General features: G+C 16.7%; 1 protein-coding gene across 1 annotated transcript in view; it reads right to left on the bottom strand.

Annotated features, from left to right (window-relative positions):
* LOC135142506 (DNA replication licensing factor mcm2-like) overlaps positions 1-18,613 on the bottom strand; it is a 34,782-nt gene continuing 16,169 nt past the window's right edge. Inside the window, exons 13-30 of the mRNA XM_064074221.1 lie at positions 17,326-17,433; positions 16,464-16,529; positions 15,678-15,811; positions 13,393-13,486; positions 12,388-12,505; positions 12,233-12,301; positions 12,056-12,123; positions 11,515-11,568; positions 10,510-10,591; positions 10,366-10,451; positions 10,124-10,192; positions 7,951-8,036; positions 7,796-7,886; positions 7,438-7,540; positions 5,648-5,727; positions 2,326-2,391; positions 1,855-1,944; positions 1-108 (exon numbers count right to left, since the gene is read on the bottom strand). Of these exons, the coding sequence (XP_063930291.1) occupies positions 1-108; positions 1,855-1,944; positions 2,326-2,391; positions 5,648-5,727; positions 7,438-7,540; positions 7,796-7,886; positions 7,951-8,036; positions 10,124-10,192; positions 10,366-10,451; positions 10,510-10,591; positions 11,515-11,568; positions 12,056-12,123; positions 12,233-12,301; positions 12,388-12,505; positions 13,393-13,486; positions 15,678-15,811; positions 16,464-16,529; positions 17,326-17,433 (1,572 nt within the window). The remainder of the gene's footprint in view (positions 109-1,854; positions 1,945-2,325; positions 2,392-5,647; positions 5,728-7,437; positions 7,541-7,795; positions 7,887-7,950; positions 8,037-10,123; positions 10,193-10,365; positions 10,452-10,509; positions 10,592-11,514; positions 11,569-12,055; positions 12,124-12,232; positions 12,302-12,387; positions 12,506-13,392; positions 13,487-15,677; positions 15,812-16,463; positions 16,530-17,325; positions 17,434-18,613) is intronic.

Genomic DNA, 18,613 nt, shown 5'->3' with positions numbered 1-18,613 from the left:
CTATGCGATTATTTTTCTAATATTTCCACCAGCTATAGAATATCCAGAAGAATGAAACTGTTCGCTATTGAAAAATGGATGCAAATCTTTGAGTTGGAAACTTCGAATCTTATAAAATAAACATTTTAAATTAAAGTTAAAAAAATTACATTCTCGATGTAAAAATAATATATTTTTTAAAAATTCTCAAGAAAATAGTTAAACGACAAAGGCGGAAGTTATAAATAAAACAAGTATATTATTAAAAAAAAATAAAAATATTGATTTTGAGATGAACATTTTGAACCTACAGTATATAAAAATATAATAACTGTATGAAAAAAAAATTAAAAAAAAGACAATTAATTTATTTTTGTAAATTTCAATAAAAAAGGACGAGATTTTAAAACGCAAAGTAAAAAGTAAATTATTAAAAAAAACATATTGAAATCTTTGAGACAAATTTGGGATTTAAAAAAAAAGTACTGATACTTTAATTAAAAATATATGAAAAAAAAATTATTAAAGTTAACGTATACATAAAATTTCCGGGTAAAAAATAGACGAAACTTCAAGATGCAGATATTAATATAAAAACAAAACGGGATCAAACCTTTAATGTGAAAATTTAAATAGTAATAATAAATTAAGTAGAGTTGATTTAAAATTTAAAAGAAAAAAAAGTTGAATTATAAAATTTTTAATTTTGCATAAAAATAGTTGAAACAAAAACGAAAATTAAAAATTAAAGAAAATTAAATAATAAATTAAAACGAATTAAAATCTCTAAGAAAAAAATTTTGAATATGCCAAGAAATAGAATTAATTTAAATTAAAATTGAATTAAATTATTTATAAATTTCCAAAAAAAAAATTAACGTAACTTTAAAACGGAAATTATTAATAAAATAAAACATTTTTTTTTTTAAAAATTAAAATAAAAAATGAAGTTTCGAATTTACCAAAAAATAAAATTAAAAATTGTTATAAAAATTTAAGAAAAATAAACAAACTAAATTTCCTTAAAAAAAATGAATAATTAAACAAATTTAGATATTAATAAAAAACGGATCCAAAACTTTATAATTAATATTTCGAATATAACAATTTATAAAGTTAAAGTTAATAATAAAAATAAAAACTTGAGTAAAAGAAAAAAATTGATACTTATAGTTTAAAAAAATATATAAAAATAAAAACATATCACAAAGTATTATTATAAAAGTATATATATATAACTTGTAAGAAATATAAAATTTTATAAATTTTTATAATATAGCCATTTATAGAAAAATAAAAATATTAATTAATTTATTTCCTAATACACTTTTACTAAAAATATAATAAAACTTCTATAAGGTACCAAAAAAGAAATTTCAAACAAAGTTCAAATAGTAATAAAAACCGATTTAAATTTTTTTATTTTAGATAAAATTTCGAATTTTACAAAAAATAGAAATAATTAGATTAGAAATAATAAATTTGTTTTTTGATAAGCTAAAAAAATAAAAGAATTATAAATTTATTATTATTTTTTTTAAATTATTATTATGAAATATATATTTATTTTTTAACAACTTAAAAGTTTGAGAGGCAAATTAGAACACAAACAAATTTAATAAAAACAGGAAATTAAAAAAATTTGTATAAATAATAATTTTAAACCATAATCCTTTTAAGAAAATTACAAAAATAATAAATTTAAATTTTTTTTTAAAAGTATTTAAAATTTCATTCGAAATTAAATTTATAAATGAGAATTAAAAACTTAAAAATTTTTTATTAATTAATCAATAAAACAATTATGTAAATTTATAATATTTTCATATATATTATAATAATAATAAATAATATTTTTCATAAAAATCTCTTTACTTGTGTTTTGAAATCCTCAATAGAAATTTCCACCACTTCGGGCACATGTCCTCTTCGCATTTGCAAGTAATTGATTTGATCTTGAAAAGCCTTTGATAATAATAAGAAACAAAAGTGAATAATATCCTTACTTTTTTTATATTATACAAAGTACACAAAAAATTATTTTTAATGTTTTTACTATTGTAGTTATAAATAATAAAAAATAGATGATCATAATAAAGATAGTAATAAGTATAATAATAATTGTCAAGAATAATATGTAATAATATATAATAAAAATAATAATAAATAATTAATGAACCCATCTTTAGAATATAAAAAGCACAGAAAAAAGTTTTTTTAAGAAAGTTTTTAAAGTAATTAAAAAAAATATATATTTTTTATATTAAAAAAAATTTCAACATGTATTTTATAAAAAGTTAATAATAATAATAATACATAATAAATAATAATAAAATAATAACTTACAACGTGCAGCATATGAGCAAGTAAATCGTTGAAATGTTTTTTGTAAGTCAAATATTTCGAAAGAGACTATTAAATAATGATAATAATAATAATAATATAAATGATATAAGAAATAATATTTACTTTTTAATAAATTATAATTATATAACTTTTATTTATAGGGTTATATTTTTTTATAAAATTTATTATAATTATATAAATATATCCAAAAGTGTTACTATTATAATAAAAGATTTTTATAATATATATTTTTTATTTATATTATTATATAAAAATATAAATAAATGCCTGATTTACTTCATGCTTATAAAATAATTAGAAAAGCGAAAAAGAAAAAAAATACAATAGAATTCAAGTATTACTTTCGCTTCGATAGTAATGCTATAATAATAAATTAACCTTATATTTTTTAAATATAATTTTTATTTTTTATTATTATTTTGATTGTAGTTATATAGAAATATTTATTTATTATTTAAATAATATAAGATTATCATTATGATAAAAAAAATTCAAAAATAATACTTTTATATTTCTATATTATATTTTATAATTTGTAATTTTTTATTATTATATATTATTATGATATAAAAATTTATTTTTATATTTACTATTTACTATTATGTAAAAATAACCGATATTATTAATATAGTGACAATAAAATTTAAAAGTAATATGTTTATATTTTTACAATATAATTTATTTATAATTATTATTAAATTTTATATTTTATTATAAAAATTAGTCATTAGTATTATGATAAAAAGTTATCCTAATTATAAAAATATTTATTAGAAATAATTATTATTAAACTATTATATAATGAAGTTATTATTATAAGTAAGATATTCTTATGATATATAGTTATAGAGTTATTAAAATTTTATAAGAAATCTTTCTATTATTATATTATATTAAAAAAGTTATTATAATAATATTAAAATTCAATTTCGGTTATTATTATTATTATTGATATAATTATTTTGTGCAAATTACTATTCAAAAATTATAAAAAAGTTATTATTATAATAAATTTTATTTATTATTTATAGAAGTGTTACTTTTATTATTATATACAACAATGAAGTTGTTAGCTTATAATAAAGCTTTATTTATTATTATTCATTAAAGTCTAACTTTTATTATTATTTATTTATTATATTGTTATTACTTTAAAAGATTTCATTATAATCATATTATAATTAAAAAACTCTATTTATCATTATTATTTATAAAAGTATTACTAATACTATATTTTGAATTCTAAATTGAGAAGATAAAAAAAATTCTGTTATAAATTTTGATTTGTAAACTATTTATAATAAATTATTAATATTTTTTATAATATTGATTTATAATTCAGTATTTTATATAATCTAATGAATTTACTAGTAATATTAACTTTTTTGTAACAAATATTATATATAGAAAGTAATTAGTAATGACAAATAGTTATTGTTTATATATTATTATTATAACAACATTTATTTATTTATTAATAATATTTATATAATTTAATAAATATAGTATTATAAATTTTTTATAATAAATATCGTAAATAAAAGTTAAATAATAATAATAACAAAATAAGATGATTGTTAATATATTATTAGTATAATATGCATCAATATTTGTTAGCTTTGTTCATTGTATTTCTAAGAAGTTTACTATAAATATTAACTATGCATATATTATAAATAATAATAAAGTTAATGTTTATGATATTATTATTATCATTATTCAATATATCAATAACTATTATTCACTCTTTAAGATTTTATTAATAATATTGACATTTTATTATAAATACTAGAAAAATTGGGATCAATAATAGTATATACAAAATAAGTAGTAATAATAAATAGCGTTGATTATCCATTATTACTAATATGATATTCATTATTATTGCATCAAAATAATTAATATAAATAATATATTAAATTTATTAATAATATTAAGATATTATGATAAATATTACTTAAGTAATAATAATAATAAAACGTAAATTTTATTTATTATTATAAAAGTAAATTTAAAATTATTATTTATAATATAATAATAATTATAACAATTATCAGTTATTTACAATACATTATTTTGTAAAATACTTATAATTTATTATAATATCAACTTAAAAATAATAAATATTAAATAATAAAATAAATTACTAAAAGTGGATAATAATAATAATAATATAATAATAATAACCATAAATCATAAGTTCCATATATTATTAACTTATTTAAATTTATTATTATTACAGTTATAACAATTATTATTTTTAAATGATTCATTATAAACTTTTCATAGTAAATATTAAATAATAATGAAATAAAAATAAATAATTATAAGAATAAATAACACATAATAAAAAGGAAATAATATATAAATATAAAAAATAAATTATTATAATATTATATTCAATAAAAAATTAATAAAATATATTTATAAGTATTAAAAAATTTATAATAATAGTTATAGAAAAATAATAAAAAATACATAAAAAGTTAAATAAATTATAATTATAACAGTAAATACTAAATAAAATGTACTATAATTAATAAATATGTATAAAGTAAATTTTATTAAAATAATAATAATATATAAAATTTTAAATTAGTATATTACAATAATAATTGTATATAAATCTATAAAGAAAATTACGATTATAATAATAAATAAAATTTCAAAAAATGTATATAATAATAATAATTAATATTTTATAAGTTGAAACTTTTAAATACTTTCTAGTATTTTCTTAAATTATTAATAACTTTTATTATTTATTATTCATTTTACTTTTATTATTATTACAAACTTAAAAGAAACTTTTAATTTATTATTATTAAGTTATTATAATTGATTATAAATTTTGGTATGTTTTTTTTAATTTTTAAACTTTTATTATTAGAAACTTCGAAACTTTTTTATATTTTATAATAATTTTTTTTCATATTATTAAAAATTAATTGTAAACTTTTTAAAAAAAAAAAGTAAATTGTAATAACTATAATCAAATATTTTATATATAATAACCATTAATAAAGGAAAATATTTTTATTACTCAAAACTGATATATTCTTTTAATTTTATATATAAATTTATTATAAACATTTTTTTCATAATTATTTTAATTATTTATATTATTTAAAACTTATAAGAAACTTTTCTACTTTAATATGAATAATATTTATACCACTTTCAGTTAGTATTATTAATATAAACTTATTATGAACTTTTGTATTTTATTATTAATTTTTTTAATTTTTATTATTATAAAAATTATTATTATAAACTTTATTATATAATAGTAATATAATACTTTTTTTAACTTATTCATAACGCTCGACTTTTGAGTAGAAACGAAAGATTCTAACATCACTCGAATGGCAATATTCACATCTTTTATAAATAAGTAAAAAAAATTGATAATAGAAAGTAGAAGTTTATGATTAGTTTTGAATTATAACAATAAAAGTAAATAAAAAATACTTAGAAGTAAAAAAAAATATATAAGTTTGTAACCTTCAGATGATAATAAAACTTAAAAAATAATAAAAAGTGTAAAAGAAATAAAATAATTTATTAGTAAAAGTTTATAATTAACTATAAATATTAATAAAAAAAAATAAGAAAAAATAATTAAAATAATAAAGAGAAGTAAAAGTTTTATAAAAGTTTCAAATACGAAAAAAATATTTAAAAAAGGTTTCATAAAAATTTAAATGTATATATAACTTTATTATAGTATTAGTATCTATCAAAAAGCATCCAATAAGGGAATGTAATTTTTGTTATGCTGCATTTCAATATACGCTTTTCCAAAAACTCTGGCATTCTATTGCTTCCTTACTATAATTTTTAACAGGAAGTCGAAATTTAATGAATTGCGTTTTAATGTTTTTTAAGTTTCCGCCGCCAACCAAACGCATTAAATATAAATTTGGCAAATAATTAAATACAAATATTATATTTATAAGTTCATTTTAATGGATATTTAGTGAAATATTCGTTAAATATTAATAAAAATAGAAAATAATGATTAGTCCTTTAAGAAACTTGAATGAAAATCAAAAATTTTAATGATCATATAATATCTACGCTAAAAAAAATAAATAGAAAAATTAGCGATTGAAAATAAGATACAGAAAACATGACTACAAAAAAAAAATTTAATACCAAATAACGAAAAGGATATAAAAGATGGACCAATAAATAAAATAATATATAATAAAAGTTTTTAACAAGTATAAAATATAAATTTTTAAAAAAGTTATCAAAAAACAACCAATAAGAAAAAAAATAGATCACCATACAAATAAAAATAAAAATTAGCCAAAAAAATATAATACCGATAAAACGTTCAAAAATAATAAGTTTTAGCATCCAATAACAGAGTGGATACAATATATAAAAACCAATAAAAATAAAAATAATAAATCAAGGATAATAAAGTAAAGTAAACGAACAAACAAACAACTCGTATTAATTTTTTACCTAATAATGTTACATGTAAAAGATATAAAGAAAGAAAAAAACACCAATAAATTATTAAAAATAAAACAAACTTACGTTAAAATAATAAAAAGGGGAAGTGAACAAAAAAAGTTAAAATATAGAATTTAAAAATTTCAAACCAAAAAATGATATATAAATAGGCCATAGACCAACAAACATACATAATATAAAAAATATAAGAGAAAGTAAACCGAAGAACCAACGAACAGATATAAAGTCTACGCATCACTATTAAATGAATTTAACGTATTTAACTCTTAAAAATAATACGCCAAAAAAAATTGAAATTTTAAAGAATGGACCACCCAGCTAATGAAAAAAAAACATTAAATCCCCTCGCCTCACTAATATAAGCAAAATGAGAAAAAATAATTATAGAATCAAAAATAATCGTGAGATTACTAATTTCAAAACAACCAATCAATCATAATATAACACACCAGCTGAAAAAAATGACTAAATAAAAATCCTAACCAACATCATTTACGAAAAATTATAAACACCAGAAAATAACGAAAGTGCACCAATCAATAAACTTAAATAGGTGAAAGAACCAGTCAAAAGTCTGTAAATAAATAAAAACACAAAACAAACCTTCATCTTCTACAAACTCACGCAGATGCATTTTTGCGTGAGCTTCACTAATCCTCAGCATTGACTCCAAGTGACGGACGGTAATAGGAATGCTATTCGTGATCTAAAGAAAATTATAAGAAAAAATAGATGTAAAGCAGCCAAACAAAATTTGTATAAGAATTCGTAAAAACAAGTAAAAACACAGATAATAAAGGATATAATTATAGTTTTTTAACAAATTTACTATTAATATTATATTTATACAATATATATAAATTGGTAATAATAATAATAATAGTAATAGTAATAGTAGTAATAAATAATAATGATAATAATAAGAAGAAAAAGAATAATAATAATAATAATAATGAGCAACCATTGCTTCTCTTCGAAGGACGCTATATATTTTTGTAAGTTTGTCCGAATCGATATTAGTGAGTTTCGGGTGAATATTTTTACGAGCGTATCTTTAATAATAATTATAAATAATAATAATAATATATATATCAATAATAATAACAATAAGCAAACTTTATATATTTCCTTAAAATTTCTTGAGGAATTGCAGAACTATTTTTGATTGCTTCTCTTTCTCTGGCGGCATTTTCTTCGAGTTCCTTTAATAGTAAATAAAATATTGATATATATATATATAAATATTTACTTTTCTATTATTAATACGAAAAATTATTTAGATAATAAAAATAATATTAATAATAACAAAAAAAAATTACTTAAAATAAAAATAAATGAAACTATTACTTTTCTATCTACTATAAATAATGTATATATCTTAAATATAAAATTCATTATATATCTATATAAAATAAATGAAATTTATACAAATAAATAACTTTTTCTTATATATTTTTTTATATATAATAAAGATTTAATTTATAAAAAGTTGCATATAGAAAACATAATATATTAACGATAACAATGGATTTATGTTATAATAATATATAGAAAACTTACTTTTATATTTAAAGTTAAACAATATATGAAATAATAATAATAATATTTTTATGTAATCTCCACAAAAACTAAAACTTTTCTATATAATAATAGTAATGAATATATATTTTGAGAAGAATCATAAAAACTTAAATTATTCTACTTATAAGAATATAAAAATTTTAATAATAATAAATATATTTTTGAAATATATTTATAAAAACTTTATCTTTCTTACTTATAATTAATAAAAAATATAATTTTTATATAATATAAAATACTTTATATATATATATATATTTTAAATATTAATACTATTAAAAAAAATAACTTTCAATTTTTTAGACTTATGAATAATAAATATATTATATGATTTAAAAAAAAAAGGAAAAAACTTAAACTTCTATATTTATTATTAGTAAAAGTATGATTTTCATAATAAATATATTTCTTTTTAAAATTTTATTAAAACTAAAACGTTTTTATTATAATAAATTGATTCATATGTAAATTAAAAATAAATAACTTTTTTACTTATAGAGGATGTAGTAAGATTTATATTGTTATGCATATTTATAAATTAATGAATATATTATTTATAAATAATGCATAAAGAAAATTTAATTTTTCTAATTATTATTACTAATAAATATGAAAAATATATGAAATAAAAATTGTAATAAAGAATATATATTTTAATTATATAAAATTAAATGACATACGCATAAAATAAAAATATAACTTTTATAAATAATTGTAACAATAAATATATTTATTGATAATATTAAGAAAAACTATAACTTTTTTATTTATATATAATATATGTATCTTTTTATAAAGTATGTAAATATAAAATGAAATAATATTCCTTATAACCAACATTTTTTTGAAAATATATATAAAGAAACTTTGAATTTTGAGCTTATAATAAATAAACTTATTATGGGTAAAAACAGAAGAATATATAAAATATTAATATTAATAATAAATATATTTTTTATTAATATTATATAAACTATCACATTTTATAAAAGATATATATTTTTATAATAAAAAATGATATTAAATTTTTTTATTAATAAAACTATTTAGTAAACTTTTTTATAAAATAATACTGAAAAGCTTTATATTCATTTACTATACAAATAATAAAAGCAAATTATTATAGTTCCTCATAATAAATAAATAATACTTTTTACAACATTTCTTATAACTTTTTATAAATATAATAAATAATATAAAAAAACAAAATTTACTACAATTTCGTGTATAAGAAGTGTTAAATAAATTTTATTTCGAGAATTAGTTTTTATAAATAAAAATAAATGTAGTAAAAGTTTTCACTGTTTATAATAAATAGTATATATTTTATTAAAAATATTAAAAAAAGTTAAATGTTTATAGTTATAAATAAAAAAAATATTTTATTAATGGCCTTCTTTTTTTATAAAAATGACGTAATATTCAATTTATAATAATAATTATTATACATATTAATAAATGTTTTAGTTTTGATATTTAAATATTAATAAATTAAATATAAAGCGGTAAAAAGTATTATATTTATATATAAAATATAATTAGTATTAAATTTTTTAGTTATCCAAGAAATAAGTTTTTTTTTTGCCCAAAAGAAAAAATTAAGAATATTTTTTTAAAAAGTATTAAGTAAAATAGAATAAAATAATAATAACAATGAATAATCATAAGAAAAATTTTGGCTTCATAAAAGATTTGTATTAAGTTATACTTCTCTTTTGGTTGGGTGGTTTATATAATGACTATTCACTACAAACTCAGCAAGTTTTCTGTCGCTTTCCTAATAAAAATAATATAATAAATATAATAATAATGGTTTGAATAAAAATAATAATATTATTAGAAAAATATAATATTGCTAATAATAAAAAAGGAATATGAGAAAAGAAGAGGAATTATATATAAAAAAATTAATAATAATAATACTGGTATAAATAATAATAATATTATTACCCGATCACTTCTGTCCACCACAACGCAAAGAATATCAAAACGTGAGAGAATCGGATCGCTTAAGTCAACATTCTGAGAAAAAGTGTCTATAATAATAATAAGAATAAGAACAAGAATCAAAATAGTAATAATAGTGAGTATAACAGGCTGGATTGTATGTGCTATGACGCGGATTAGCTGCTGCTATAACTGAACAACGCGCTTGCAAGGAAGTGACGATGCCGGCCTGTTAGTTACGAATTACAAAAAATATTTGTAATATTTTTAATATATTAATAAGTAAAAAAATTACAAGTATTATTATAAATATAATTACAACAAGAGTATGAAATAAATAAATATAAAAACTAATATAAAAAAATTATTCAAAATAAAAATATCGAAAACAGTAATAATTATTTATATTAATTAAATAATTATAATACTTTTTATTTAAAGATGGTTGTAATATAATTTACTTAATAAAAAAGTAAATTATATTATTATCCATATAAATTATGGTTATAAAAAAGATAATAAGAGTAAAAATAATAAATATATATAAAAAAATATATAAACATTAAAATTATTAAAAAAGAAAATAGTAAAGTTGAATAGTAAAATATAATTAATTAAAGTAAATATTTTTTCTTTTAGTAACAAGTAAAATATTATTATTATAAATATAATAACAAAAGTACAAAGTAAATAATGATAATATATAACTTATATAAATTATAGTAATAATTTTAAAAAAGTTTATTAGTAAAATAAAATAATAACTATATAAAACAGTTAAAACTTTTCTGTATTTATTAACGATAAATTATTATTACTATAAAAACAGTAAAAGTATTGAAAAAAATAAATAAATACAAGAAATGAAAAATAATAACAAAAAAAGGAAAATTTTATAAGTACTGTTATATTATAATAAATATTAAATAAAATTTAATTATATTTATTATTAATTATTATTATTGTAATTATTGATAAACAAGAAAAATAATAATATAATATATATATAATAAATAAAATATTGAAAAGAAAATTAAAAAATAATATAATGAAGTATTACTATTTATTAATAAATTTAAAAAAAAATTGTTAAAATAATTATTAATAAATAATGTTCTCAGTATTATAATTATCCATTATCATTATTAATACTTTTGATATACTTATGCTTTGCTGTTCCATGGCTTCATGAATACTCGTCCTGTCCTAGAAGAAAAAATTCATAAAACTTTATTAAAAACATTTAAAAGTTTACAAGCAATAACGAATTACATTCAAGGCTTTCCCTAACCTAACAAGCTTTTGGTCAAATTGAAAAGTAAGTAATTATACAAACGTAATTAAACGCACCAACCAAAAAAACTTTAAATAAGAATGCACGTGATTTGTGAACTAGTTTACCGCAATTTATTTAGCGAGTTGAACAGCAGTAACTAATCAGAGCAACGGATGATAATAATAAACAAAACTAAAAATAGCCAATAAGAAAAGGCGAGTAAATCATCAAGCAATGATAAAACGCCATTAGCCAAAATATAAAAACAAAATAGGACCAAATTGAAACTTTGATACGCTAAATTGTAACAAAATCATAAAAAAGTGGCAAACTTGCAAAAACCCATAATCTATAGAGTATAAATAAATTGCAATGATTTCAAAAAATGTATGAATATAACGAAAAAAAATAAATAACCTGATCGCTCATTTTATCGAACTCATCGATCAAACAAATGCCTCGATCGGCAAGCACAAGCGCTCCTCCTTTATAGTAGTAATAACAGAAATAATAATTAATAATAATAATAATAATAATAATAATAATAATAATAATAATAATAATAATAATAATAATAATAATAATGATAAAAACCTTCAAGCATCCATTCTCTCGTTACCGGGTCTTTGTGGACACTCGCCGTTAGCCCAACAGCAGACGCACCTTTAAAATTACCACCAATCATATGAGATAGAGTTCAACTTCAAGGCTAACAGGCATCGTTTTACGCTAAAAGTAAAATTTGTAACCTTGTCCGGTGGTATACATGCATCTGGGCGCCGTTTGCTCAACGTATTTAAGAAACTGAGACTTTCCCGTGCCGGGATCTCCGCAAATCAAAACGTTGATATCCCCGCGAACGCGATGCTAAAAATATAATGAATAACAAACATAAATTGAAGTATATATTAATTATTTAATATATAATAATTCACATAATAAAGTGTTAATATATATAATAAATAGTTTGTAATAGTGAATATTATATAAATAATATATATATAGATATATTATATACTTTAAATAAAAGCACAGAAATATATTTTCAAAAAAAATTTAATAAATAACAAAAGGGTATGTATACTATATAGAAAGTATATATAATATATTAAAGCGTATAAAAACAAACGATATTAGAGATAATATAAATAAATATATTAATAATAGTGTTAGATAAATATATATAAAATGTATAACCGTTTATAAAAAAATATATAAAAACATATATACTAATATATAAAAGTGTATACATATAAGTATTATAAAAAAAAATAAAAAAGGATAGAAGTAAATATATATAATAAAAAAATGTATTAATATATATAATATATAATAAAAATAAGTAAATATATTATCTAAAAAAATGTATACAAAAAAAACTTATAATAAATATATATAAAATAATATTTTTGTAAATATTATATATAATAAGCAAAGGTATATAATATAAATAAATATAAATAAATAACATATATACAATGTATATAAAAAATAAAAATTATAAAAATTATAAAATAAATATAAAGTAAATAAATTTATAATGAAAAAATAATAATTAGCACAAATATTAAATAATAATTATAATATTTAGAGAATATTAAAAGAGATAAAATAATAATTATAAATAAATTTAAATATAAATAAGAAAAGTTACGATAGACGATATAATAAAAGAATAAAAAAGTAAACAAATAAAAAATAATATAACAAAAATATTGATATATAATAATACGAATTGATAGAAATAAAAGAACCTTATTGGAGTCTCCATATTTTGCTTCGCCCCCAAAAAGAGCAAGAGCGAGAGCCATTTTGATATTTTCGTGGCCGTGAATAGAGGGCGCGATACTAATAATAATAATAATAAAGTAATGATAAATCCCTACATCAAGTAGTATAAACAAACAATATGAAACGATTAAAAAAAGATTACATTCATAAAAAGTATAATATATATATAAATGCACCAATAAAAAGTAAATTAAACCGCAAATAAAATTATACATAACAAAGTTTACTAAGAATTCATTTTTTTATTATTGTAAGTATTTATTTTTTAAAATAAAATTAGTTTATAATAAATTTTTTAATTGTAATTATTAAATATTATTATTTTTCCATTCTAGAAATAAGTTTTTCATTTTTTAAATTATTATTACTATTTATATTCATTTATATATTTAGTTTTTAAAATTTTTGATTGTTATCAATTTATTAATTATAAAATCTAGATTTTAGTTATTAATGTTTCTAAATACTATTATTATTTTAATATTATTAATTATTAGTAGAAAAGTGAAGACTATTATGAATATAAATAAATATAAAAACAACCTAAAAAATGTAATAACTATCTTAAAAAAAACATAATATAAAATAAAAATTTTAACGTACCAATAACAACAGTTATGAATCGCTATTAAAATTATGATTAACAAATGTAATTTCATTTTACTATAAAGTCAATAAAAGAATTGAAAACTGTTCATAAAGGCAAATAAAATAATAACCAATAAAAATTATAAATCGTATTCATTGAATATATATATATATATATATTAAATTTTAAAAGTACCAATCAAAACAAAAATAAAAAGCTACTAAAAATATGAATAACGAATTTTATTTAACTTCATATTAAGTCAAAAAATTGAAGAAAATTTATAAATGCAAATATAAATAAACCAACCAATAACATCGAAAAATTGTATTCATAAATAATAAATATTATAAAATTTAAACCGTACCATAAAAACTAATATAAATTGCTATTAATAATGTGAATAACAAAAATAAGTTCATGTTACTATTAAGTCGTAAAATATATTGAAGACTAATATAATTGCAAACAAAATAAAAACAACCAATAAAAAATAAAAAATTATATATCATAAAATTTTAAACGAACCTACAAAAACTAATATAAATCGTAAATAAAAATAGATATAACAAAATTTGTTATAAAATATAAACAGTGAAGATTATAAAAAATACCATGAAAAATAGGAAACAATAAAATGGTTATAGAAAAATAAATTCATTACATAATAAATATTTTTAAAAAAATATTTAAACGCATTAACTAAAAATTATAAATTGCAGTTAAAATTACGATTAACAAATTTATTTTTTTCTAATAAAAACAAAATAAAATTAAAAATTATTATGAATGCCAAAATAGGAATTAATAATATAAAAAAATTATACTATTTTATATACGAAATATAAATAAATAAAAATTAAAAAAAATTATGATTTGCCAAATTTCAATTATTAAATATTCATTATATGGATGAAGACTATTATGAACGTCAATAACAAATAAAATGATTTATAAAATATAAAAATTATAAAAATTTATTATTACTTAATAATAAAATTAAAAAATAATTCAAAAGTACCAAAAAAAAAATAGGAAATAATATAATCGCAAATAAAAAATTATGAATTTTATAGTATCACGTACTCATTAAAAGGGCGAAGATTATAATAAATGTCAATGTAAATAAAAATATATTAATCCATTATTTTATAAAATTAATATTAAAGAAATTTAAAACGTGCCATAGAAATTAAATATGAAATAAAATCAAAATCGCAAAAAAATTATGAATAACACATTTTATTAAATCTTATTGAAATAGTGAAGACTATCATAAACGCTAATAATAATAAAATTAATAATATATATAATAAATTTTAACAAAATCCAAACGTAACAAAAAAGTATTTATATAAAAAATAAAAAAACACAAAGAAATAGTTAATAATTAAAAATTAAATTATCATTATAAAAAGTGAAGACAAGATTACTATATATGTCATTAAAAATAATGTTATTATTAAATATAAATTATATAAATTAATTACATCAAAATAAATTTAATATAAATTTCACACGAATCAAACAAAATGAATATATAATAAAAAAAATTATTGCAAATTAAATTATAAACGAATGTTATTGACCAATAAAAATATCAATAAATTTTAGTTTCGTAATTATTTAGGTAATTTCTTATATTAACCAATAAAAAACCTTCGAATAATTTTTTCGCCAATCCTGGGGTCCTCGCCCATCTCGAGTATGAGCTGCTTATCCCTTGACGTAAGCAGAGAAGGCGACGAATCAACACGCTGAACATTATTGGCTTCCAAAATTGTAGTAAAAACCTACCCAATAAAAATTTCGGTACTTCTTAAAATAATTTTAATACAAAAAGAATGTTAAACAAATCATATAAAACATGCAAATTAAAATTTTTTTACTTTTATATAGTAAAAATAACTTTTTTACTCAAAACTTTTTTGGTGTTTAATTTATTATATAAGAAATATATATAAAGAGAAATAAAAGACAAAAAAGTTTGAAAAGATATTATTGTTATTAGGAAAATTTATTATAAAAGTTAGAGATAATTTTAAAAAACTAGGAATTACTTATTAATATATACTTCTACATATAAAGTTTGAGTTATTTTTATTATTAAAGTTTATTATAAAAGTTTATATTATTATTAAAAAAGTTAAAGAATTATGATTTAAAACTTACATAAAAAAGTCATTATTGTCATTAAATATACTAAAAAAGTTTATTAATAATATATAAATTAAAAAAAAGCATTATTATTTTATACTCACACAAAAAAGTTTGAAGGATAAAAATATGTTATATTTAAAAAAAAGTTAAAATATTATTTTATATCTTCGGATGATAAAATTTAGACTATTATTATTATTAAAGTCTATTATATAAGTTTTTTATATTTTTATATTAGTATATAATGAGATAATAAAATTTATAGGTATATGGATAAATAATAACTGGAAAGCCTTGTTGCTTGTTTAAAGCAATATCAAAGTTATTTCGATAAACAGCAATAACTTCCACCTGAAAAGTAAATAATAATAATAATAGTAATAATAGTAATAATAATAATAATAATAATAATAATAATAATAATAATAATAATAATAATAATAATAATAATAATAATAATTATAATAATAATAAAATCAATAATATAACAAGTTTTCCTTAAAAAAATGTCCTATTGACGAATAACGTTTGCTATACTACATCTAAACCACTCACATCGCTTAGCAATTTAAAGGAAAGAGTTTGACAAAAATTTTAATGCATTGCGTCGCATTAACATCATTTACTTTAAAAAAAGCCAAGCCCACGGTGAACGGCCAATCCAAAGTGCACATTGTAAGATCAAATTAGAAGAGCATAAAAAATATTCTGCAGAAGAAAATACCAATTACAAGGCGGGAGTTAAGAACAAGAATGGTTAATTGGTTAACTATAAGTCGAATAGAGGGTACGCACGGCAAGTATTCACCAACCAGACGTTATTACATGTGAACGACAAGTACATGAACGGAAGGAATACTATTTGTAACAGAACTATTCTAGCCAATAGCACTCCGTGAAAACCCTCAATCACTTTTATTGGTCAAACAAATAAGATGTAAAATTAGCATCCAATTAGAACGCTGAGTTTATCAAATAACTATGGAAACTGTTATTTTTTAAAGTATGACGATATACTTGATAACGTCCAATATATAATAAATAATGTAATAAAAAATAATAAATTTATTCATTTATATAAAAAATAAAATCTAGTGAAATAGATAATAAAGCAGCCGATGATAAAGCGAATTAAAAAATTATATACTTCATCACCGGGTTTACAGGAGTCGACCAAGTCTTGAAGTAAAATGACCTTCTTTTGGACAGGCAGACGGCCAGGAGAAACAGAGCCGGGACATTCCTGAAGCCATATCTTTTAATATATATTAATAAATTAAATAATAATATATTATAAACATTAACAATAATATACATAAATAAAAATTTAAGTAATCATAATGTAATAAGGAATAAAATAATAATAATAACATAACATATAACAGTAACAAAAAGAAAAAAGTATAATAACTAAAAATAATAATATACAAGAACTGGATTTAATAAAAATAAAACTATATAGATGTATTGCATTAATAATAACAGCTTACATAATAGTAAAATATAAGTAAATGAATAATAATAATAATAGTAAATAAGTATTTATAACAATATATTCCATTACAAAACAATAAAAAAAGTAAAAATAAAACGAATGATAATAATAATAATAAAATAATATAGTATAAAAAATAATAATGAACAAAAAAATAATAATTATTATGAAAGTAAGCAAGATAATAATAATAATAAAAACATTAAATAGTAAAATGGTTATAAAAATAATAATAAATAATAATAAATAAATAATAAAAAAAAGCATAATACATAGTAGTAACAAAAAAAAATAAAAGTATAGTGACAGGTAATAATAATGGTGATATAATATATTTTAAACATAATAATAAGTAAATACATAAGCATCACAAAAATAATACAAAAAACGGGAAAAAAAAAATAGAATAATGTATAATAACAAAAAACGGTAATAATAATTATAATAATAAATATGAATTTAAAATAATAATTAGTATTAAAAGCATTATATTAAAAATTTTTAAAAAAATAAATATAAAAAAAAAAGTAGTAATCGTACTTAATAACAATAATATAATGATTTTAATGTCAATAAATAAAAAAACAAAATATAGCGAAGTATATTTATATTATAAATATTATCGTTATCACGAGATATTTTTAAAATTCCTTCTATTTACTGCATTCATGAAAACATAACTGATTTGTAACAAATTTATATAGAGAGTGTCAATACAAAAATTTCAAAAAACGTGAAACCGTAAAAAAATATTTTAGAATGATTAAAAACATAAAATTATAAAATAAGTAAAAAGTTTAAGTATATAAATAGTTAATATTATATTAGCCTTTATATTTATTATAATAATTTTAAATATAAAAATAACAATAACAATAAATAAAAAAATTAATTAGTGATAATTATTATTATAATAAAATTAATAATAATAACAATAATA

The sequence above is a fragment of the Zophobas morio genome, unplaced genomic scaffold, assembly GCF_036711695.1.
Source record: "Zophobas morio isolate AGI-343-1 ecotype UQ-CSIRO unplaced genomic scaffold, CSIRO_AGI_Zmor_V1 ptg000048l, whole genome shotgun sequence".
NCBI lineage: Eukaryota > Metazoa > Arthropoda > Insecta > Coleoptera > Tenebrionidae > Zophobas > Zophobas morio.
This window is presented reverse-complemented; position numbering and strand designations above follow the sequence as displayed.